This window comes from Pelophylax lessonae (assembly GCF_965119305.1).
Source record: "Pelophylax lessonae genome assembly, chromosome: 13".
NCBI classification, from domain to species: domain Eukaryota; kingdom Metazoa; phylum Chordata; class Amphibia; order Anura; family Ranidae; genus Pelophylax; species Pelophylax lessonae.
In genome coordinates, this window is record NC_138780.1 from 7,602,256 (window position 1) to 7,625,826 (window position 23,571).

The following is a 23,571-nucleotide window of genomic DNA, read 5'->3' on the forward strand; positions in this document are numbered from 1 at the left end:
TAAATATTAAAGCGGAGTTCCACCCTGGATTTTTTTTTTTTTTTTAAAATACCCCCGGGACAGTCAGGGCTAGTGCATTCCACAATGGCTAGCCTCTGATCTGTCCCGGGTTGCACTTACCTGTTAGGACAAATACTTACCTTGAAAAAGTCTTGTCCAGCGCTGCCATCTCAGATGTGGGCAGCTTGAAGCCAGCGCGATCCTCTTCGGCGTCCTCTTCCGCCTTCTTCGGTCCCACGATGCCCTGCGCCGGCCCCGCCGTCACTTCCGGGCGCGGAACTGACGTCAGGGCCGGTGCAGGTGCAATGATTCCTGGGAGCGATGACGTTCAGCTCCCAGGAATCATTGCAGAGCCAGGAAGTGACGACCGAGGAAGGAGGAAGAAGGAAGTAAGGTGGGTATATTTTCTTCGCTACGAGGTAAGTAAAAAAAAAAAAAAAAAATGCGATTAGCCATTTGTTTTTCAGGTGACCCGGAGCGAGAAGATGGAGGTAAGTATAAAATTAGGGTGGAACTCCACTTTAAGTTTACTTATTTTTACTTTGTTCTTCAAACATCCAAATATATTAAAATTGTTGAATATCCGCGCTCTCAAAGATTAGCAGCCAGCATTAACCACAATGTGATAAAAAACTATAGACAAAAAATGCAGCGCTCATAGAATAACATATGGTGTAAATGAATATATGAAAGTCCACTTCAAGCTGTCGAAATGAGTTGTATGGTCCACCAACAACACCCTTAATGTGTGACAATCCGTCTATGAAATCACAGGGACAGTGAAGACCTCCACCACACACAAAGTAGCCTGCTGGCTTCTTACCAGATGGGTATGACCACCGCTCTCACAATGGTCACACAACGCTTGTTGTTATAAAGCTTGATAATCGACCCTGAAAGCCTTCCAATAGGTGCTCCCAATTCAAATGTCGGATCCCAAAGTAGAAGTAGCCAGGTACAGTCACTCCCAAAAGTTAAAAAACAGGGGGAAGACCATGGTGAAGTACGTTTTCACAGGTGTATGTTTATTGAAAGATCCAAATATATTAAACCTGTTGCAGTCTTATAGCTGACCTGTGGGCTATTTCACGCCTTCCCTATTAAACTTTACCTATCCACCTCTAGCTAATCTTACAATTAAATAAAAAAGATAAATTGACCCCATACTTGCCCAAAATTTGTGGTCAAAAGACACAGGGGTCCCGGGTCTTTCTTTTTCTTCACTGAAGCGTTGAGTGGTTCTCCTTTGAGGGGCCAAGTCTGACACCCGTCCACTGACTCTACACTCTGGAGTGGTCCCCTTCCTGGGCAGACCCCTTGGCAAGTTCCTCTGTACTCACGGACACTGTGTTTCCAGATTCTCCTTTGCCCCAACTCCTGTAGTCAGCTTCTCCTGGACCTCTGGGTTCAGACTCACGCCCCTGGTACACCAGGCCGACTGCCTGTGACCACCTTCAACTGCTGCAGAAGAAAAGGCAGCCACCACCCTCCTTCTGGGACCTGGCTTCCCACCCAAAGACCTCTACCTCATTTGCCTGTGGCTTTTTATACCGTGTCCCATAATGCACCATTATTTGTGCCAACCCCTGGGACAGTACTAAAAGCCTGTGTGTCACTGGTCAGATTTCCTCCAGCATCCGACATGCCTCCCCATTGGATCAGCTGGGACACTCCCTGAGACCAGATAAATCACACACTGGGTACACTGAGTAGACCTAACTAAATCCTGCTCCCTGATAAGCAGAGAGCACATATTTTTTACCTGCTGCTCAGGAGTGGCATACCAACAGGGGGTGCAGGGGGGGGGATCCGGGGGGGGGTCAGAACACCTCCCCTGCTCTTAACACCCCCTAGTGCTCTTAACACCCCCTGCTCTTAACCCCCCCAGTGCTCTTAACCCCCCCAGTGCTCTTAACCCCCCGTGCTCCTTAGCCCCCCCAGTGCTCTTTAGCCCCCCCAGTGATCTTAACACCCCCAGTGCTCTTAACACCCCCCTGCTCTTAACACCCCCCAGTGCTCTTAACACCCCCCTGCTCTTAACCCCCATGCTCTTTAGCCCCCCCATTGCTCTTTAGCCCCCCTCCCCCAGTACTCTTTAGCCCCCCCTAGTGCTCTTCAGCTCCCCACAGTACTTTTCATCTCCCCCCCTATGCTCTCTGGCTCCCCCAGTTCTCTCCACCCCCCTGTGCTCCCTGGCTCCCCCCTCAGTGATTTCCAGTTCCCCTCCTCCCCCCATGCTCTCCATCCCCCTGGTTTTCCCTGCCCCCCCCAGTGCTCTCCACCCCCTGCGCCTTCCAACCCCCCTGCAATGCTTTTCAAACCCCTCTTAATTCTCTCCAGTCCCCCCCCCCTGCCCTTCAGCTCCTCCAGTGCTCTCTGCTTGCCCTGTGCACCTGACTAGGAGGGTGCTGCACTTAAAAAGATATTGTCTAAAGATATACTTGAACTCTTATTAGTATGTGGAAAGTTGCTCTGGTGAATCTAAAAATGAAACTTCTACTGTAATTAAAGTATTTATTTCTTTAACTTTTTTTTTTTTATATAAAACTGAACTGCTGTGTTGTAGGAGATGGAGATGGAGATAAGCCATTCATCACCTTCATACCGGATTACAGAAAAATGTTCTACAATGAGACCCTGACTATAGCATGTCTTGGGGGAAAAGGACAGCAAACATATACTTGGTATCGGAATACTAATAAACTGGATTCAAACCAGCAGAACTTTACCATAGCTTCCATTCAGTTGTATGATCGTGCAAACTACCAATGCCAAGTCAGCAACAGTGCTATAAGTGAACCAGACCGACAGCATGTCATTACTGGTGAGTTCATTGGTACTATTCACAAAAATATGTTAGCAAATAATCTGTTCACATCCTATTTGTATACAAGGAATACATTTACTATAATTCATTTTAAAGATGAAGTTTAGGTAATTTTTTGAACCTACTGCTGCAGTCAAATATTTTACCTGTAATGAGAAATGTGCAGGGCTTTTTTTCAGCGGGAACGTGGGGGAACGCAGTTCTGGCACCTCCAATGGGTGCTGGAGGGTCTACTGATGCTGGCTGCTGGGAGATCTATTGTTGCTGGAGGGGATCTATTTTTGAATGGAAATCTATTGCTGCTGGTGGAGGATCTTTTGATACGGAGGGTTAATTGTTGCTAGAAGGGATCTACTGTTTAGGGAGGGGTCCATTGTTGCTGGCTGCTAGATAGTCTATTGATGCTGGCTCTGGGGGATCTTTTGCTGCTGCTGGAGGTCTATTGCTGCTGGAGGGTGGGGGGTCTATTGCTGCTGGCTGTGGGGGATCTATTTTATTGCTATCTTGTTATCATAACCTAATCCTATACATTCCAATACAAAATTATATTTGGCTCTATATTCTCTAAAAGGGGCTGTACTGGAAGCTGGGGAAGGGGTGGAACCAAGAGTTAGTGGTCAGAGGTTGGAAGGGGTGGAACCAAGGGTTAGTGCTCAGAGGTTGGAAGGGGTGGAACCAAGAGTTAGTGCTCGGAGGTTGGAAGGGGTGGAACCAAGGGTTAGTGCTCGGAGGTTGGAAGGGGTGGAACCAAGGGTCAGTGCTCAGAGGTTGGAAGGGGTGGAACCAAGGGTCAGTGCTCGGAGGTTGGAAGGGGTGGAACCAAGGGTCAGTGCTCGGAGGTTGGAAGGGGTGGAACCAAGGGTTAGTGCTCGGAGGTTGGAAGGGGTGGAACCAAGGGTTAGTGCTCGGAGGTTGGAAGGGGTGGAACCAAGGGTTAGTGCTCGGAGGTTGGAAGGGGTGGAACCAAGGGTTAGTGCTCGGAGGTTGGAAGGGGTGGAACCAAGGGTTAGTGCTCGGATGTTGGAAGGGGTGGAACCAAGGGTTAGTGCTCGGAGGTTGGAAGGGGTGGAACCAAGGGTTAGTGCTCAGAAATGGGTAGGGGGCAGAGACACAAAGTAACTTTGAAGGGGGAGTTCCTGCACCTATTCCCTGAGAAAAAAGCCCTGGAAATATGTAACAATAAGAGGAGTTGGAGAGGAGTAAGTGGAGTTGTAAGTGACACTGAAGGTGCAGTGAGATAGGTAGGATTCCAACCGATGGAGAGTGTAGCCACTGAGACCAAGAAAATTGAGTTTTCTGAGGAGAAGGGGGTGGTCAACTATATCAAAGGCAGTGGAGAGGTCCAAGAGTAAGAGTAAGGAATAGTGATCGTTGGTTTTAGCTGTTAGTAAGTAATTTATGAGTTTTAGGAGAGAAGTTTCTGTGGAGTGCGGCCGGCAATATCCAGACTGAAGGGGATCAAGAAGGTTATTCTCAATGAGGTGATTGCTCAGTCGGTTGTAGACTAGAGGTTCAAGGAGTTTGGAGGCAAAAGGGAGTAAAGAGATGGGTCTTAGGTTTTTAAGATTGGTGGGGTCTAGTAAGGCCTTCTTTGTATGGGAGTGGCTTGTGCATGTTTTAGAGGGTTGGGGAAGATGTCAGTGGAGGGGGAGAGGTGACCATAGTATTTGAGAAGGAACGGGGTCCTGGGGGCAGAAAGTTAGGTGGGTGTTAGCAAAAGGTTTAGTGACTTCCTCTATAGTAGCTGGGTTAAACAAGGGAAGTATTGATTGTGCAGGAGAACAAGGAGTGTAAGGTGAGGGAGATGTCTGTAGAGTAGAGATCGCATCACAAATTGTATCAATCTTATTTTTTAAGCTATTGGCAATCTCCTGGGCAGTAAATAAGTTAGTGGATGGAGGATGAAGTAGAGCGTTAAAGGTTGAAAAGGGTTGAAGGGGACTGTGTGAGAGGGTGTTAAAGAGAGTGATAAAATTGGTTTGTTGAGTGGTGTGGAGGCAGGAATTTTATTTTTTGAGGGAACATTGATATTGGCTGAAATCTAGCTGTGACTTAGTCGTACGCCACAGACGCTCAAGAGCGCGGCTACGTTTTTTCAGGCTTCTGGTATAGTCTGTCTGCCAGGGTTGTAGCGGTAAGGGCCTGATTCTGTGTGTAGTGAGGGGGGCCAAGGTATCCAGGGTAGATGACAGTGAACTGTTGTAGACAGAAGTGGCCAGGTTGGGGCAGGACAGGGATGAAATTTTGTCGTAGAGACAATCTGTAGCAGAAAAAAGAAGTGAAGGGTTAAGATTGTGAAGGTTCCTGTTGGTAATTAGTTGGAAAGCAAGGAGGAGGAAGACAAGGAGAGAGTAAAACTAATAAGGTGTCGATCAGAGAGAAGGAAAGAAATGTTGGAGAGGTTGCGAGAATTGCATAGGTAGGAGAAAATCAGGTCAAGGCAGTTGCTATCAGAGTGAGTGGAAGCGTGAGTTCATTGTTTTAAGTAAAAAATGGAGGTTAGGTTCAGAAGTTTAGAAGTAGCGGGAGTGTTAAGATTGAACTCACCAAGAATGATTGTGGGAATTTCAGAAGAGAGAAAGTAGGGTAGCCAGGCAGAGAAGTCATCAAGGAAGCCTGATACTGGTCCAGGATCAGAGCAATTAATTCAACGAAACTGGAGAAAATAGACGAATACAATGAGCTTCAAATACGGAGAGGGACAGATAGGGGGGTGGATGAAGAACCTGAAAAGTGCTTGGAGGGGAAAGGAGGATTACAACCCTGATCCTTTCCATCCACTAGTCCTGAGAGAGTGAGTCCACAGGAGGCCACATGAGAGAGGGCAATAGGAGAAGGAAAGGCAGATTCTTGAAGCCAGGTCTCAGTAATTGTAAGTAGGTTGAAGGAGTTTGTGGTAAATAGGTCATGGACAGAGGTGAGTTTGTTGCAAACAGAGCGGGCATTCCAAAGGGCCAAAGAGAAGGGGAGGCTGGTTCTAGGTAGAAGAGGAATAGAAATCAAATTGTATGGATTTTGGCTGCTGTCAGAGGATAGGGGGTGCCGAGTATGTTGGCCAAAGGTAAATAATGGTGGTCCAGGATTTGGGGAAATATCTCTAGAGGTTAGGAGAAGTAGAAGGGTGAGAGAGGTGATATGGGACTGTGCCTTTTGTGGGGGGGGGGGGGGGGGACATGTCCCAGTGTCCTGGAGGTTTTATTGGTGTGTGGGTTCAAAATTAGCAGGAGTTGATGAGTGCAGTAATAAGGTGAGGACAGGAGTGAGGGTGATATATATATAAGCTGTGGGGTGGAGGAGAGGGGTGAAGAAGAGAAAGTTTAAGGAGAGAGGGTGCAAAGGAGAAATAGGGAATGCATAATACAGAGTGGTGAGATTGAGAGGTTGGCTAAATGAGAGATGAAAAAGTTGTATAGAGAATTAGGTCACCTGTAGTCTGTTTAGTGACTTGAAGTTGTTTGCTGCATTTGTGGAAGTGCTGAGCCGAAGTGTAATACTTAATACAAGATGATAGTTGCCAATGCAATCCCTGCCTGTGCATCCCCTGGAAAGGGCCTACATTTATACTGAGTTGGGTGGGGGTATTGCCAATTAAACAATTAGGACTGCATAGGAGGGTCACATGGCTACCAGAACAAACTTCTTACACCAAAGGCAGATTACAAGAAACGGCAAGAGAGCAGCAGGGCAGGGTTATAATGATAAGATCAGCTCAGTGTTATATGGACAGAGGTAAAGCAGCATAGATTACCATTAAGCAAATTAGAAACAATGATTCAGTTGCAGTTAAAGGTGGATTTTGAAAGCAGCAAAGATTGCCTGTGGAGGGATAGAGTTTTTTAGATTATGCTGAGCCAAAGTGTAATACTTAATCCAATTATAATACTTTATCCAAGATAATAGTTGCCAATGCAATCCCTGCCTGTGCAACCCCTGCCTGATGTCACTGGGAATCTTTGGCAACATAATTATTATTATACAGGATTTATATAGCGCCAATAGTTTGTGCAGCACTTTACAGTATAAATGGGGACAGTAAAATGACAAAACATTTCAATACAGAAGGAATACAGGGGCCCTGCTCATGGAGCTTACAATCTAAAGGGAGGTGGAGGTGGTACAAAAGGTAATAGCTGCAGAGGATGATTTGATGGAGGTGAGCCAAGTACAGTTTGAAGGTGGAGGTGGGGTAGGCTTTCCTGAATAAATGAGTTTTCAAGGACCGCCTAAAGGTGGACAGGGTAGAAGCTAACCTGGCATACTGGGGTAGAGAGTTCCAGAAGATCAGGGAGGTTCTGGTAAAGTCCTAAAGGCAAGCATGGTAGGAGGTAGCAAGGGAGCTAGAGAGCAAGATGTCTGGGGAGGAGTGGAAAGAACAATTTGGGCAATATTGTGACATTTGGGGGGGGGGTGACATCACTGCTCAAATATGGCCAATGTCCAGTGCTTTTTTTTCCATTTTCCTCATAGGTTTGCTACACGCAGATGGAAGCCCGTGATCACTTAGACAGTTAATTATAACTTTGTAGCAAATTTGCGATATGCACTTATGAATGCAGTCAAGAACTTCAATGACACCAGTTTTTTCATTAATGAAAAGAAATGGCTGCACACATCTTAGTGTGTGAAACGGGTCTACCTTGCCACTTTTTTGCCACATTGGGATGTCCAATAAACCTGGATTTTGACCACATCTGAGTGCAGCCATTTCTTTTCATTATTGACTGTCCACGGAGGCGAGCCGGGGCGAGCACCGCTGTTGGTCATCAAGCTTCCCATTACCTTGAGCAGTGTATCTCTTTCCTTTGTAACCAGTTTTCTCATGCCTCCATCACCCTTGACCCTCTTAATCAGTCGAGGATGTAGGTTGTGACTCTGAATGATATTGAATACACCTCTTTTTTAAGGTAATTCTTCACGTATGATCTTTGATGTCTCTGTTCACAGCTATGCCATTATCTCTTCCTCAGATCTTACCATTTTGCGAGTGCCTCGTTATGTGTTCGAAGGCGATGCCCTCAACTTGAAATGCGACAGCCGCCTTGACGTGAATACCACCAAAGCCAAAGTGTCATTCTACAAGGACTTTAAATACCTAAAAGGCCAAAGCACAGAGACTTCTTTATTTATTGGAAAAGTTGATAAGAGCATGTCTGGAAAGTATAAATGCTCAAAGGAAGCCTACTTAAACGATGTTCAGAAGACTAGTGACGATGAGGACAACATTGAGATTACAGGTAATATTGCCTTTACCCTAATTAATGTTGGTCTACTTTTGTTTTTTGATGTGCCTGCTAATGTTATCAGAAAAAGCCCCGTTAATATAACCCTTATAACAACTACAATGTACTACATAACCATAAGTACTTCTAAATTGAATACATAATAATAAACTAATCATAGAGATAGCTTTTTTTTCTTTTGCTATCTGATTTGATTGCCCAACTGGAGCCCAGTCCTCCCTACAATTTAACTATTGTTTGTTCTTTTTTAAGTGTGGGAATTGCAGCCAGGTCTTAAAACCTCATAAGTGCTGTCCTTCAATTCCACCGTCTCTTTCCTCTGCAAAATCTCCACTCCACTTTCTCACATACAGACACACAATAGAGGTTGGCAGGACAACCAAACATTTTAACTTTCAAATTGACCACAATTGACCTACTTGAGTCAATAGGAAGAAAAGAGCTTGTTTCTTTGCAGGAAAGTAAAAAGAAATTAATCTATATTTGTTGGTTCTTCTTACGTTGTCCCCATAAAAGTAAAAAGTACAATGCACTAGAGTGAATGGGTATCCCCCAGCAATCCTCAATATGAGTCTAACATATACTGGTGGCCATGTGTCAGAACTATGGACGCAATGGGATAAAAAGTCCAACCATGGGGATGTAGCCAAGCACTTGGGCATCTCGCCAAGAGTGGAAGCAGGATCTGTAATTAACGAAAGCAAAAAAAGAAGGCATATGAGTAAAAACACTTACAAGAAAGGAGGTAGTTTAGGCTCACAAACATCCTTCTGTGTAGCTGGTAAAAGCATTCAGCTGGAGACTAGGATGTTCTGTGCTGACCCGCAACAGAAGGAACCACCCACCAATAAGATGGCCACCACACTTTCAGGACCAGTGTGGAGCACAAGCCAAGGGAGTGACGTCTCGTGGTAGGGGGCCGCTGGGCATCAGATTGACAAAGGACTATGTCAGAACTATGGACACAATGAGATAAAAAGTCCAACCATGGGGATGAAGCCAAGCACTTGGGCATCTCACCAAGAGTGAAAGCAGCCTCTGCAATCAACGAAAGCAAAAAAAAAAGGCATATGAGTAAAAACACTTACAAGAAAGGAGGTAGTATAGGCTCACAAACATCCTTCTGTGTAGCTGGTAAAAGCATTCAGCTGGAGACTAGGATGTTCTGTGCTGACCCGCAACAGAAGGAACCACCCACCAATAAGATGGCCACCACACTTTCAGGACCAGTGTGGAGCACAAGCCAAGGGAGTGACGTCTCGTGGTAGGGGGCCGCTGGGCATCAGATTGACAAAGGACTATGTCAGAACTATGGACGCAATGGGATAAAAAGTCCAACCATGGGGAAGTAGCCAAGCACTGGGGCATCTCGCCAAGAAAGGAAGCAGCCTCTGCAATCAACGAAAGCAAAAAAAGAAGGCATATGAGTAAAAACACTTACAAGAAATGAGGTATTATAGGCTCACAAACATCCTTCTGTGTAGCTGGTAAAAGCATTCAGCTGGAGACTAGGAGGTTCTGTGCTGACCCGCAAAACAAGGAACCACCCACCAATAAGATGGCCACCACACTTTCAGGACCAGTGTGGAGCACAAGCCAAGGGAGTGACGTCTCGTGGTAGGGAGCCCCTGGGCATCAGATTGACAAAGGAGCGCATGCTCTTAAACTTTTAATGGTCCCCTGCTGCGTGACATCATCCCATTGGCTTGCGCTCCACGCTGGTCCTGGAAGCAAGGCGACAATCTTACTTAGCTTGCCCCCATGTCTAAGGCATATGTAAAACCAGGTGCATGCTGGCCTTACTTTCAAGGCACCTCCGTGTTCTTCGCATTTACATTCCTATTGATCAGTGAAGCTACTTACTTCATTTAAAGGCCAATAAGGAGGAACACTTGTGGAAGGACCAAACTTTTGGCCAATATTTGAATAGTAGAGCAATAGGATTTTGGGGGATGCATAACCTCTCTGAAGATTAAGGCAATATGAGGTAACTGTTCTATGGACCTGGAACCACCTTTCAAGATAAAGGTATAGGACACCTTACCAACTATGACATAAGGATATGGGAGGTCTAAAATTTGCCCCTGAGATTTCTTACCTTTTTATTGTGTCAAAATAACACATTTTGCTTTATTTTCTCTTCCAGAGTTGTTTTCCCTACCCGAACTTAAGATATACCCAAACCCCATCCAGATGGGTTCCAACATGACTCTGACTTGTGTCACTGTTCTTCACCCTCTCAGAGCAGCTACAGAATTGCAATTTGCTTTCTATAGGAACGGATGGCATGTTAGAGGATTCGGCTCCTCAAATACTTTCACCATCCGCTCTGTAAGCCAGAAGGATTCTGGTGATTATGCCTGTGAAGTGCAAACCTCAACCAACAGCGTTAGGAAGATGAGCAAATTGGTCTTTATCCAGGTACAAGGTAAGAATGAAACATACAGCACAATCAATGCAAATGAATAAAATGTTAAAGCATCCACTACCACCTGTGTATTCCCCTTGGCATCAAACTATCAAAAAGTTCCAATAATGAGAGCTGTCATGACTTCTGCATGAAGTTCTGAATGCCATATTCAGTGCTTTATTAGTGAAGTACAGACGGCCGCGTTATACGTGACACATTAAAATTTCATGAAAGTGAAATAACAACTTTGAATGACAATAATATAAATATACAAAGAATAGCCATGCAAAAATAAAAAAATGAAGTAATGTCTATCGGTCCCTATAGTGCAGGAATCAACCACAGTGCTGATATGAAGACTGTGTTAATCCAATGCTTGTAAACCCAGGGTGCACCATCACCTCAAGTAAAAAGGACTCTTACCAGAGACTTTGGACCCTGTTACAGAGTCAAATCCTCATGTAGATCATAATTTCATCCTGAGGTATCTATATATAGTATGTCACCAAAAGTATTGGGGCGCCTGCCCTTATACCCACATGAATTTAACCACTTTACCACCGGAGGATTTTGCTGTCTTACGTCCAGGCCACTTTTTGCGATTCGGCTCTGTGCGACTTTAACTGACAATTGCGCGGTCGTGCGACACCATACCCAAAAGAAATTTACGTCCTTTTTTTCCCACAAACAGAGCTTTCTTTTGGTGGTATTTGATCACCTATGCGATTTTTACTTTTTGCGCTATAAACAAAAAAAGAGAGTTTATTTTGAAAAAATAACAATATTTTTAACATTTTTTTATATGAAATCCCCCCCCCCCCCAAAAAAAATGTAAAAATCAAATTTTTTTTAAATTTTTGGCCAATTTGTTTTCTGCTACCTATGTTTGGTAGAAAAAAATCACGTTAGCGCATTTTGATTGGTTTGCGCAAAAGTTATTGCGTTTACTAACTAAGGGAAAGATTTTTGTCATTTTTGGTGTTTTTTTTTTTTTAACGAGTAATGGCGGGGAACTGCGATTTTTTTTGCGGGACTGCGACATTGCGGAGGACAGATCGGACCCCTGACTGCCATTTTTGACACTTTTGGGGGTACCAGTGACATTACTACAGTAATCAGTGCTATAAATATGCTCTGTTACTGTAAAAATTACACTGGCAGGGAAGGGGTTCATTTTATTGGAGAGGGAGGGGTTAATGTATGCCTGGTGCTTACTAACGTGTGTGGAGGGAGGTGATTGAGTGACACAGTGACAGATCGCAGGTCCAGCTATGCTGAACACTGCAATCTGTCACTGTTTTTCACTTAGGAGATTCGCCCGCTCTGTTTAGACAAGCGGACGGATCTCCAAACTCGATTCCTTGACGATCGGGGAAGAGCAGCGGCGATCGCTGCCGCCCCTCCCCTGGCCCAACTCCCGCTGTGACTGAAAACAGCGGGAGCGCGACTCCGGCGGCGCGCGAGCGCCGCCTACAGGGGGAGGAGTCCAGCGATGTAGGTCTACGTCGCTGGATGGAATCGAACCACTTTGACGCAGTACAGTCCCAGTGACTGGTCGGCAAGTGGTTAATGTCATCCCGGTCTTAGTCCATAGGGTTTAATATTGAGTTGCCCCCCCCCCTTTTCAGCTATAACAGCTTCAGCTCTTCTGGGATGGCTGTCCACAAGGTTTAGGAGTGTGTCTATGGGAATGTTTGACCATTCTTCCAGAAGCGCATTTGTGAGGTCAGGCACTGGTTTTGGAGAGAAGGCCTGGCTGACAGTCTGCGCTCAAATTCATCCCAAAAGTGTTCTATCAGGACCAGTCAAGTTCCTCCATCCCAAACTTGCTCATTCATGTCTTTATGGACCTTGCTTTGTGCACTGGTGCACAGTCGTGTTGAAGAAGGAAGAGGGCATCCCCAAACTGTTCCCACAAAGCTTGGAGCATGAAAGATTGTCCAAAATATCTTGATATGCTGACACCTTAGGAGTTCCCTTCACTGGAACTAAGGGGCCAAGCCCAACACCTGAAAAACAACCCACTTCATAATCCCACCTCCACCAAATGATTTGGACCAATGCACAAAGCATGCTGGACGGCCCCGGCTCCTTTTAGCCTGTCACTGAATTATGCAGGCTAAGTGGCTGCCACTGATCTTAACACGGCATTATACTTGCCGAACCATGGATTATTTAGAACCTGTGAATGGCTCCTTACACAACTTGCATTAAAACAAATTCCATGAAATGATGTATTAATGATTAAAGAGCTGCGTTCATATATGTCTACAGTTTAGCTTTAATTCAATTCATCCATGATTAAAAATAGTTGTGGGCCCTCCCTCCTCTATTGACAATTAATCCTCCCTTTCTAGGAAGGTGGCAGGTGATCAGACCTGCTAACAGCCAACCAAATCTGGAATTTTTAATTGTTTTCTTTTGCTTTTGTTTTGGTAGTGGTTGAAAAGCCATTGGTGGTTTTCTCGAATAACTGGGACAAGATTTTGAGAACGGAATCGATTACAATACAGTGTGTCAGTTCGGGGTCAATCAGATTCGGCCAAAGATATACCTGGTACAAAAATAATAATGTGATGTTCAAAACTCAGCAGTCATTTAATATATATTCTGCAGGTGATAGTGACATTGGAAATTACCAGTGCCAAACCGGTTCTGGAGAAAAAAGTGATCCGGTGCACCTGGATGTTTTTTTTGGTAAGTCAAAATCAGAAAATGTGAAGATGATAAAATAAGTAATGGGAAAACAGTTTAAGTTAAAATTAATCGATTTGTATAACACGAAAATGTTGACCATGGAAGTGTTTTGGGATACTCTTCTTATTTAGGCTAATTGCAAATTTTTTTTGTAAGCTCTAAAGCATGGGTGTCCAACCTATTGGCTTCTCTGGGCCACATTGAGTGTAGAGAAATTTTCTCGGGCCGCATATAAAATATATACTATAGTTAAGGTATGTAATAAAATGCCGCTGCGCCTTTCCCGCGCCGCCGCGCCCCCACCCCCCCACACTAATTTAACACAACTAGAGGATGATCAAATGAAATGGAATCAATATACAGAGGTTTACTTCTTCTGAGAGATAATAAAGGACACTCTAACCATGACCACTTCAGTGAAGTGGTCATGGTGGTAGGAGTCAGAAACCCTGAACATGCTGGCCTCCCCCCGTCCCCTCCGAGGCAGCCTCTGCCTACCATTAGTTGGAAGCTGCTGTGGCCGTGCCCCCGACCCAACTTCCTTCTTCCCCAGCAAAAAAAATTGTCAGGGGGCAGTGGGCCGCATTGCCTGCGGCTCTGGGCCGCAGGTTGGACATGCCTGCTCTAAAGAGAACTACCCTCTTGGCCATGTCAATCAGTGCTCATTGGCAATGGCTCCCATGCTGGACTAATGTTTGGGTCTACATCCCCATTTACACTTAGATACACCCATGACTCCCATCCATCTATTCTCTAGCTTTTCAAAGCCTACCAATTATACCAAGCCAACTACTAATCTCCGCCCACCAAGCGCAAGCCAAAAATAAAATAAAAAAGATTAAAAGAAATAGCCCATAAAAGATAAAATAACAAAACCAGTTTTTTTCAATATTCATCTTCAAGCCAGAGATCTTTTCCACAGTACTTTTCCTGCCACTAGATATGCTTGATCTGATGCACGGAACTCACTTCCTTCAAGCCCAGGTCATCGTGGACCGCCCCCACCTATGACTGGACAGTGAAAGAGGAAACAGCACAGTGATTATCCCATCTCCCTGTCCCCCTGCTCTCTTCTCCCATCCACATTTTCCTTATCAGCACATGACCTGATTGGCTTCTTGTACTGTTTCTTCCTCTTGCAGTCCAGGCCCTGATGCACTTAACTCACTTTTTTTTTCTGCCACTAGATGTCCTCATTCTGATGCACTCAACTCACTTCCTTTGAGCCCAGGTTATCCCAGACTGGCCCCCACCTGTGACTGAACAGTGAAAGGGGAAGCAGCACAGTGATGAGCTCATCTCCCTGCTCTCTTCTCCCATCAGGGAGCTCTGATGTCCTTGAAAGTTCCCTCAGGGTGTAACAATCCTACAGGCTCACCTGAGTCAGAGGACTGCTGGCCGGAGGTAGGAGTGGAGCCCAGTGGCAAGGACCGCAGGCAGGTAGTAGATGCAGGAAGACTGGCAGAGGCGTGGTCAGACAATCCGGGTTGGTAGTACTCTGACGAGGACACGGGTTCACCTGAGGTGTGGAAACAAAGTGCTAGCTGGTTTTCACTAGAGCCCCTGATGGTGGGGATTGACTGCGCTGCAAGCTAACACCGGGTCGCGGTCCTCAGGATCACCCAGCCAGGCAGAGTGCAGGTTCGGTCCGGAGGCAGAGGAGCAGACAAGGGATAACCAGAGAGAAGTCAGACGAGCCAAAGGTCGGGGCAGGCAGCAGTAAGCGTAATCAGACAATCTGGACCGGCAACAGAGGTAGCAGTTCAGTAGGTAGGGACAAAGCAGAAGAGTAGTCGGTAGTCAATTCCTGGTCAGCAGTGGATTTGTGGTAGTAGACAAAAGCAGCAGGTGAGGAGATGCTTGATCAAGGCTCAGGAGCTCAATAATCAGCAAGCCTCAGTGCAAGGGGCTGGAATTATATAGGGAAGTACCAGGTGTGGGGAATCAAGGGTGATGAGCAAGGCTTGGCAAGACTAAAGTTGAAATAATAGGCTTAAGGTAGGAATGTCCAGAGAGGAATGTCCAGAGAGGATTGTCCAGAGAGGATTGTCCAGAGAGGATTGTCCAGAGAGGACGGTAGCCTAGTAAGCAGGGCTACCGCCTGGGATGTGGCTGGTCACGGGTTCGAATCCCGACACAGGGATTGATACAAGAGGCCTTTGATTCACACGGAATACCCTTATGCCAAAATATGAAAACGATATCATCAAATGAAGAATATCAACACAGTTAGTTTCTCACAACTTATAATGATCAATATAAATCGATCTTCAAAATCATTCATAAACACTTTAATATTTTAAAGTTAGATCGAAGACTAGGCCCTACCTTACCATCTGTACCACAGGTCACTTTTCGGAGAGCAAGAACGATAAAGAATATTCTGGTCCCGAGTAAACTCAAAATCACCAAAGACAGACCCATTTTAGACATTAGATCCTTTACTTTACCTTACTTTGACAATAGGACAGGTGTATTCCAATGCAGGAAAAGGGGCTGCCTTACGTGCCAATTAGTAGTGCATGGACGCTCTACCATCAGAGATAATAAAGGCAACAGTTTTTACATCAACCAATTTATTATATGCTTGAATAAATATGTTATTTATGTTCTCGAATGTTCATGAAACCTACCATACGCACGTAAACGAATAGGCGAGCATCAAAGATTTATTCAAAAGGGTTGTGATAAATAAACAAACAATATGAGACTATAAATAAACTATAAACATTGTGTTCCCCACCACTTCCTACAGGCACACAAGAAGGACATCAGTTGCCTGGAGGTCATGGCAATTGAGGCCATGCCCAAGAGCACATTGACCGCAAATGAAAGGTTCTCCCTCTTGTGCAAGAGGGAGACGTTCTGGATTTTCAAATTCAGTTCTCTGTCCCCTTGTGGCCTCAATGAGGGCCTTGAAGTGCATACCATCATGTAAATATGGTCTACACTTGTGAACATGGGGCTTTAATTGGTTACAGTTTTTTCAACCAATTTCCTCCCCCCCCCCCCCATCAATATTAATTTTGATATACACAGGTTTTTTTCTTGTACTAATGGTTTTTATAATTATTATTATTATTATTTCAGGTACTTATAGAGCGCTGTCAATTTATGCAGTGCTTTTACATATACATTGTACATTCATATCAGTAATGATCTGTGTAATATATAAGTGCTAAAGTTATAAGTAAAAAGTTCTAGTATTTTACTGTTACTAGTATTATTATTACTGCTATTCCTTTTATATTTATTATTATTATTATTATTATTAATAATAATAATAATAATAATAATACTATTTTACTGTAAATTATTATTATTATTATCTTTAAAATATTACTCATATTGCCCTTTTTTTTTTTTAGTTTGGCTCATCTTGCAAGCCCCAAACTTTATCCATGAAGGGGACTTCGTCACACTGAAATGTCACATGTGGCGTACCGGTGTAGCCAAAAACACAACATTTTACAAAGATGACAAGATGATAAAATTTGTGGACACTCTTTCGGATTTAAACCTTGGCATTGTGTCCAAAGATACAAGTGGAAAATACAAATGCACACGATTTATAAACACCGGCTCAGCTTCAAAGGTTTATACTGCTGAGGAATTTATTTCAGTAGCAGGTACGGTTTTGAGAACTTTCTCCCACTGTTTTTGTTTCAATCTGTGCTCAATTGGTGAGCATGGAGCTGTTTATCCAATAGACATGTGCAATTCCTTTTTAGTTACAAAATCGAAATTCAGATGAAATTTCATGTTATTTAGGAATTCGGATGTATCCAAATTTGCGAATTACAATAGTAATAAATTTCTATGAATACGAAATAAAATTTTAATGAAACAAATTATAAAAATTTAAATTTTAAAATGAATTTGAATTCGAAAATACATTTTAATTTGAAATGAAAACATATTGTAATAAACACAGTAAGGTATAAAAGTGAAATAATGGAAAAGATAAGCCGGAAACTCAATAGCTTCATTCAAAGGACTTTATTTTTTTTGCACAATACAGGATCCAATAAAACTCTACCGCATTTCAGTCGAAGCCTTCCTTAGAGCATACACTGGTAACATTAAAATTAAACTTATATAATAGAGCAGCCCCATTGAAAAGAGCACATTCTTATTTAAGAATCATTACGTTGATTGGTATTATTGGGGATAAACCAACTGAGGGAAGAGATCATGTGGGGAAGAGACATTCAGGAAAAAAAAAGAAGTTGTTAACCCTATAAATACCAAATAAAACATAAAAAAAAAAAAAAAAAGGTTCACATCCATCCTAGTTTTCATTCCAAATGGGGTTCTGGTATTATGAGTATAAATCCACTAAATTTCCCTCTAGAACAGGGAAAAGAGTACATTCTTATTTAAGAATCATTACGTTGATTGGTATTATTGGGGATAAACCAACTGAGGGAAAGAGATCATGTGGGGAAAAGACATTCAGGGAAAAAAAAAGTTGTTAACCCTATAAATACCAAATAAAATATAATCATTTAAAAAAAAGAAAAGGTTCACATCCATCCTAGTTTTCATTCCAAATGGGGTTCTGGTATTATGAGTATAAATCCACTATATTTCCCTCTAGAACAGGAAAATAACATGATGATTCCTATTTAGGCTGCTTTATAGAATAAAATAGAAACAAAAAATGCAAATATTTTAAAGTGAAATATATCTCAACTAGCCGTGCACTTCACCTATAAATAAGTAAGTGAGTAAATAAATAAATAAATCCATTTAAGACTTAAATTAATTAATCAGTAAAAAGTGACAATAAATGAACAGGGATTGATCAAATATTGTGCACAAAAAAACAAAAGTGCAACAAAAAGTCCAGGATTCCCCTGAACACAACGGTGGTTCAAATTGCGCTTTTAGCCCTAGCCATGAATATGGGGGGGGGGGGGGGGGGGGGGCAATATTATGGGGTGAGTTGCCAGCTGATGGGAGTGGAATCACGGAGGTGGTGGGTTTGGCGGTGACCCAATATTCAGTACAGGACTCCTATTATCTGATCACCAGTGGATAGAATATGGACTTTTTGTTGCACTTTTGCTTTTTGTGCACGATTTGATCAAACCCTGTTCATTTATTGTCACTTTTTACTGATTAATTTATTTAAGTCTTATATGGATTTTTTTTATTTATTTACTCACTTACTTATTTATAGGTGATGTGCGAGGTTAGTTGAGATATATTTTCACTTTAAGATATTTGTAGGAAGAAAGGCCTGATGCGCTACCACTGAAGTATTGATTGGGGATCTAATGCGTAAAAGATATGTAAAATGTCTAAAAGAAGAGTGGGGAGGGGATGAGATCCACAGAGATCCACAGAAAAAACAACGCAATGATGGTAAGAATGAACCTGCCAATTATAGTAGTGTCACCACATACGTAAACAAATATAAATAAATAAAATAAATCAGCGCTAAATTCAAAAGAGTCTACATAAAAACACCATAAAACATAAATCGCAAAAATAGATATAATAATTCAAAAATTCCGTGCAAGTATAAAATGCTATAGTAGAGATAGTGACAAAAAAAAAATAAATAAATAAATAAATAAATAAAAAAAAAAAAATATATATATATATATATATATACATATATATACATATATATATATATATATATATATATATATATACATATATATATATATATATATATATATATATATATATATATATATATATATATATATATATATTTATAAAAAATAAAATAAAAATATCCCTTAGTTTGTGGACACTTTAACCTTTATGCAAACCTATCAATTTAGGCTTATTGGGATTTTTTTTACCAAATATATATATATATATATATTTTTTTTTTTTTATAAAAATAAATAGCAGAATACTTGTTGGTAAAAATTGATGAATAAATTAGATTTTACATTTTTTTTTCTTTTATTGGATGTATTTTACAAAAAGTAAAAATATATATATATTTTTAAAATTGTTTTTAGCACAAAAAATAAAAATCGCACAGGTGATCAAATACCATCAAAAGAAAGCTCTGTTTGTGGGATTTTTTTTTTTTTTTAGGTATAGCATTGCACCCCAGCGCAATTGTCGGTTGAAGTAACACAGTGTCGTATCGCGAAAAATGGCCGGGTCATGAAGGTGGGGTCAATCTTACACAGGTTAAGTGGCTAATTACAACTCTTACCTTTATCTCCATTGTTTTCTAGAACTTTTTTCTACCCCGGAAGTACTAGTCAGCCCATACTCAATGATTGAAGGTGCAGACATGACTCTCACCTGCCACACCGTCCTCAGTCCCCGGAGACAGGATACAGAACTGGTTTTTACTTTCTACAAAGATGGACAGCAAGTGCAGAACCCCGGTGCATCAGAGAAGTATGAGATTCAGTCAGTGCAGCCAAAAGATTCTGGAGATTATACCTGTAAAGTGTCCAATAAACAAGGAATTGTGACCAAGACAAGCAAAGCAACCTCTGTTCAAATACAAGGTGTGTATAGAACATGGTATATTATTTAGAAGGCTGTTTATGATCATTATTAGAAGGTCAGCTCTACCCAAGAGCTTTGTGAACTTTTTGGTGGATGAGATTGCCCGTTGGCTTATTGTATGTCTCAGATGCTTCACTGGCAGAATATTCCAACTGAAACGTTAGGTTCTAAAGGTTCTACCCAATCTTTACAGTAAGCAATACCTTTAGGCATAGGGGATCATTCAGTAAAGGCAAATATGCTGTTAATGTTGCAAAAATTTAGGCAATTTTAAGCTAATTTTGCTCACCCCTTGACTTTATCCTACAAACTTTATCATGGTCCAAGGATCCAAGAAAATGTCAGTCTCAATCCAAGAGATGACCCCACAATCAGCTTTTTTTCCATAGCACAGCCCTCACAAACTCCTCTCACTTATTATCATCTTATAGGATGAGCCACAACTAAGGGGATTAAGGCTGCAGTTAAGGTACTTGCTTTCCCCTTTCACCATACAGCCCACCAGATCCCTGGCAAAAATGGGGTAGGGAAGGTTGCACACCCTCAGTGCCCCCCAAATCAATGCTTGTTGCCTGATTGGCCAGTTGTTGGCCATAGGCACTGTAAAATAGTGATAGGTTAGGGCAGTAATGGCCAACCTTGGAACCGCACATGTTTTGGAACTACGTTTCCCATAATGCTCATGCACTCTGCAGTGTAGTTGAGCATCATGGGAAATGTAGTTCCAAAACATCTGGGGTGCCAAGATTCGCCATCACTGGGCTAGGGCTTGAAGACTTTTTCAGATATTATCCGGAAAGCTACATTTCAAGGCATCAGGAGCTACATCAAGTGGTGGAGGGATTCTGAAAATGTTCAAATAGATTCCTGTTACCAAACTGAAGTTTAACTTTTTTTTTATTTGTGATTCAGTACAGAATCACTTTAATGGTGACGTGTATCTGGCAGTTTTGTTGCTTTCCATTAGACCAAACGATCAAACTTGATATAGAAGAAAATAGAAAATGCCTTTTTTGCTTTTGCCAACTTTTTCGGCAATATACCCAAGTCTCCTGACCAACGACTCACGTCACCTAGCCAATTCATTTACATGGCCTGGAATCCCCAGTCAGATAAGCACGGGATCATAGACAGGGGTGATATTATTGCCTAAATATGTCCACAAGGCCATTTGGGCAATATCTGAGCAATGATGTCACCCTTTTCACCTGGCCCCTGCTCTTTTACCAAGAGTTTTTTCAAGTTTTCAAAGAAACAAAACTGCAAACATGCCTCAAAAGACAATGGTGCCAAAGGTAACAGGTGCCAATGAGGCAATAAGAGACAAAGAGAAGAAGGAAATGGGCCGATAGGCCTACTGTTACAAAGGCAGTACAAAGGCAGATGGGCGATACAACAGTAACCGCCAATGTCCCCAATACATCTAGAACATAATATGCATGCAATGCAAAAAAGTGCTCAAGTACGTGGGATTTTCAAGTCATGCATGACCAGAACCACCCACAACCTAGGGGAGAGGGTGGCCCAGGCTTTCTGCACAAGCCAGCAAAAGTCAGGGGCTTAGGAAAGCCCAAAACAAAAAAAAACAAAAAAAAAAAGGAACAGCCTCTAAAAAAAAGGAGGAAAAAAGAGAGAGAAAGAGGGAGAAAGAGAAGAACAAATGAGGAGTAGAGGGGGGAGTGGAATCTCACTGGATACAACAGCAGGTCCAAGTTGGAGAGCAATGACATCATGTCGACAGCAAGCAGCAGTCCATGTTCAAGTTGTAATAATAGGCTACCCATGGTTCTCAAACCTTCAGGAATTGGGCGTTCATGGCAATCAGAATAGAGATAACCTTCTCATGGACCATGGTCCTCATGAGGCAATGTTTAAGGATGAAGGAATTGCTGACATCAGGCCTTCGCTAGCATCTGGATGGCTGCTAGGAAAACAAAGCCCGTCCACTTCCGCTGGTGTTTAGACACCGTCCCTTCTCTTATATTGCTGATGACAACTTTGGGAGCTTTTCAAAAATGTTTTTTTTTTTTGTGTTTTTATTTAGTTTATGTTATTTAGTAATATATAAAAACATTTTCTGCACTGGTACATGTTCCCCAGGGCAGTGCCCACCCTCAAATGTAAACTCTTTGCCTATACACCCAGAAAATTAGCATTTTTCTTTTCACACATTTGGCTTTCAGTGATTTCAATGGGGCTCAGGTTTGGCATTCAAACTTCTTGGAAGTTAAAAATGAGGTTGAAGGATTATAAGAGGTGCATGAAAGTCAGCCAGCCCCCAGTCTGATGTACTCACCCTCCAGTCTGTCACCAACCAAGTAGACCTATCTCATGGTACAAAGAACAGGGGTTTAGTTGACACACTTTTGCAAATGCATGTGTAAGCTGCAGAGCCACTACACGGCACCCTGTTTTATTTGCAGTCCTAACACTTCCTAATTTAGTGTCTCCACACTGGGAGCACATGGCTGCTAATGGATGGATGGGGGGACAGGTGGGAGGGAGACAGCCCAACCTCCCCCAACCCACCCCCATCCATAACTGGTCTGTTGTCTCAAAACTCAAATAACTAAGTTGTAACGATGGTACAAACTGGAAAGGACCGGCTGAGAAGCATTACACCTCCATCCCCTTGGTGGATGCAGTATAAAGACAAATAGGGATTTTATATATGGGGCATGGCCTGTAAAGCACAATGCCTTTCAATCCCTAATTTCCTTGGGACTTTGTGTGAGACAAGCAGGTCATGCTATTGGTCTCCATCCCCGTTTATGGAAAAAATAAGGTCAATTCAGACTGCATCCACCAAAAACGCATGAAAATCGCACGGTGGGACTTTATATGAGGCACCAAGCTGTAGGCAAGGCGTCTCCATCCCTGGTTGCTTAAACACAATAGGCTAGGTGGGACTTTAAGTGAGACCCCAGCAGGTAGTGCCCGGCGTCTCCATCCCTGTATCAAGAAAAAAATGAGGTTGAAGGACTATAAGAGGTGCATGAAAGTCAGCCAGCCCCCAGTCTGATGTACTCACCCTCCAGTCTGTCACCAACTAAGTAGACCTTCATTTCTACTGGTACCTTTAAAGTCCCACCCTATTGGTTTTTCCAAGCCCTCACTCACCCCGCCTAGGCGAGAGCTCTGTAATTTCAGAGATATACTCTATACAACTAAGTAGACCTGTCTCATGATACAAAGAACAGGGGTTTAGTTGACACACATTTGCAAACGCATGTGTAAGCTGCCGAGCCACTACGCGGCACCCTGTTTTATCTGCAGTCCTAACACTTCCTAATTTAGTGTCTCCACACTGGGAGCACATGGCTGCTAATGGATGGATAGTTTTCCGAATCCTGCTTGAACCGAACTCAGGTACGTTCAACTTCTCACTGCTAAAAACCAGAAAACAATAAAAAAAATAATTTTCAGCAAAACAGATAAAAACAAACAATCAATCAAAAAAAAAAAAGATACTTGCTGAAGTTTTTGTGTCTTTTTTAGGTATGGCCGTGGTGGGTTTCACACCAAACGTTGGGAAAATTATTACTGGGGAATCCATGTCTTTCATGTGTAATGTGGACTCTAACATGAAAGGAGATCAGACATTTTACTGGTACAAAGACAATGAAAAGATAAAGGAGACCCAACAGAGATTTTCAATTCAATCTGCAAGCGTGAATGACAGCGGATATTACCAATGCCGGTCCAGCGTAACTCATTTAAGTGACCCTGTCAGGTTGGATGTTTCCAACAGTAAGTAAAAAGTACAAAATAATCAATTACCTCTCTACTAGACGAAAAATCAGTTTTTAGTTACAAAACTCAAGTCAAAACTTTTCTTAGCTTTTAATGGAATGGGGAAGGGTTACCACTTCCATCTGGGTGCCCGTGTGCCACCGTTCTAG

General features: G+C 42.6%; 2 protein-coding genes across 3 annotated transcripts in view; one reads left to right on the top strand and one right to left on the bottom strand.

The window, feature by feature from the left end:
* LOC309569900 (sialoadhesin-like) overlaps positions 1 to 23,571 on the bottom strand; it is a gene marked incomplete at both ends in the record, with an annotated part of 435,740 nt that overhangs the window by 220,828 nt on the left and 191,341 nt on the right. The window lies entirely within an intron of this gene.
* Positions 2,578 to 23,571, top strand: part of LOC309543143 (Fc receptor-like protein 5) — a 43,497-nt gene continuing 22,503 nt past the window's right edge. For both annotated transcript variants that reach the window (XM_082242523.1, XM_082242524.1), the window contains exons 1-7: positions 2,578 to 2,824; positions 7,795 to 8,061; positions 10,214 to 10,495; positions 12,917 to 13,174; positions 16,543 to 16,803; positions 19,387 to 19,668; positions 23,168 to 23,419. In XM_082242523.1, coding sequence (XP_082098649.1) covers positions 2,620 to 2,824; positions 7,795 to 8,061; positions 10,214 to 10,495; positions 12,917 to 13,174; positions 16,543 to 16,803; positions 19,387 to 19,668; positions 23,168 to 23,419 — 1,807 coding nt within the window. In that variant the 5' untranslated portion in view covers positions 2,578 to 2,619. The remainder of the gene's footprint in view (positions 2,825 to 7,794; positions 8,062 to 10,213; positions 10,496 to 12,916; positions 13,175 to 16,542; positions 16,804 to 19,386; positions 19,669 to 23,167; positions 23,420 to 23,571) is intronic.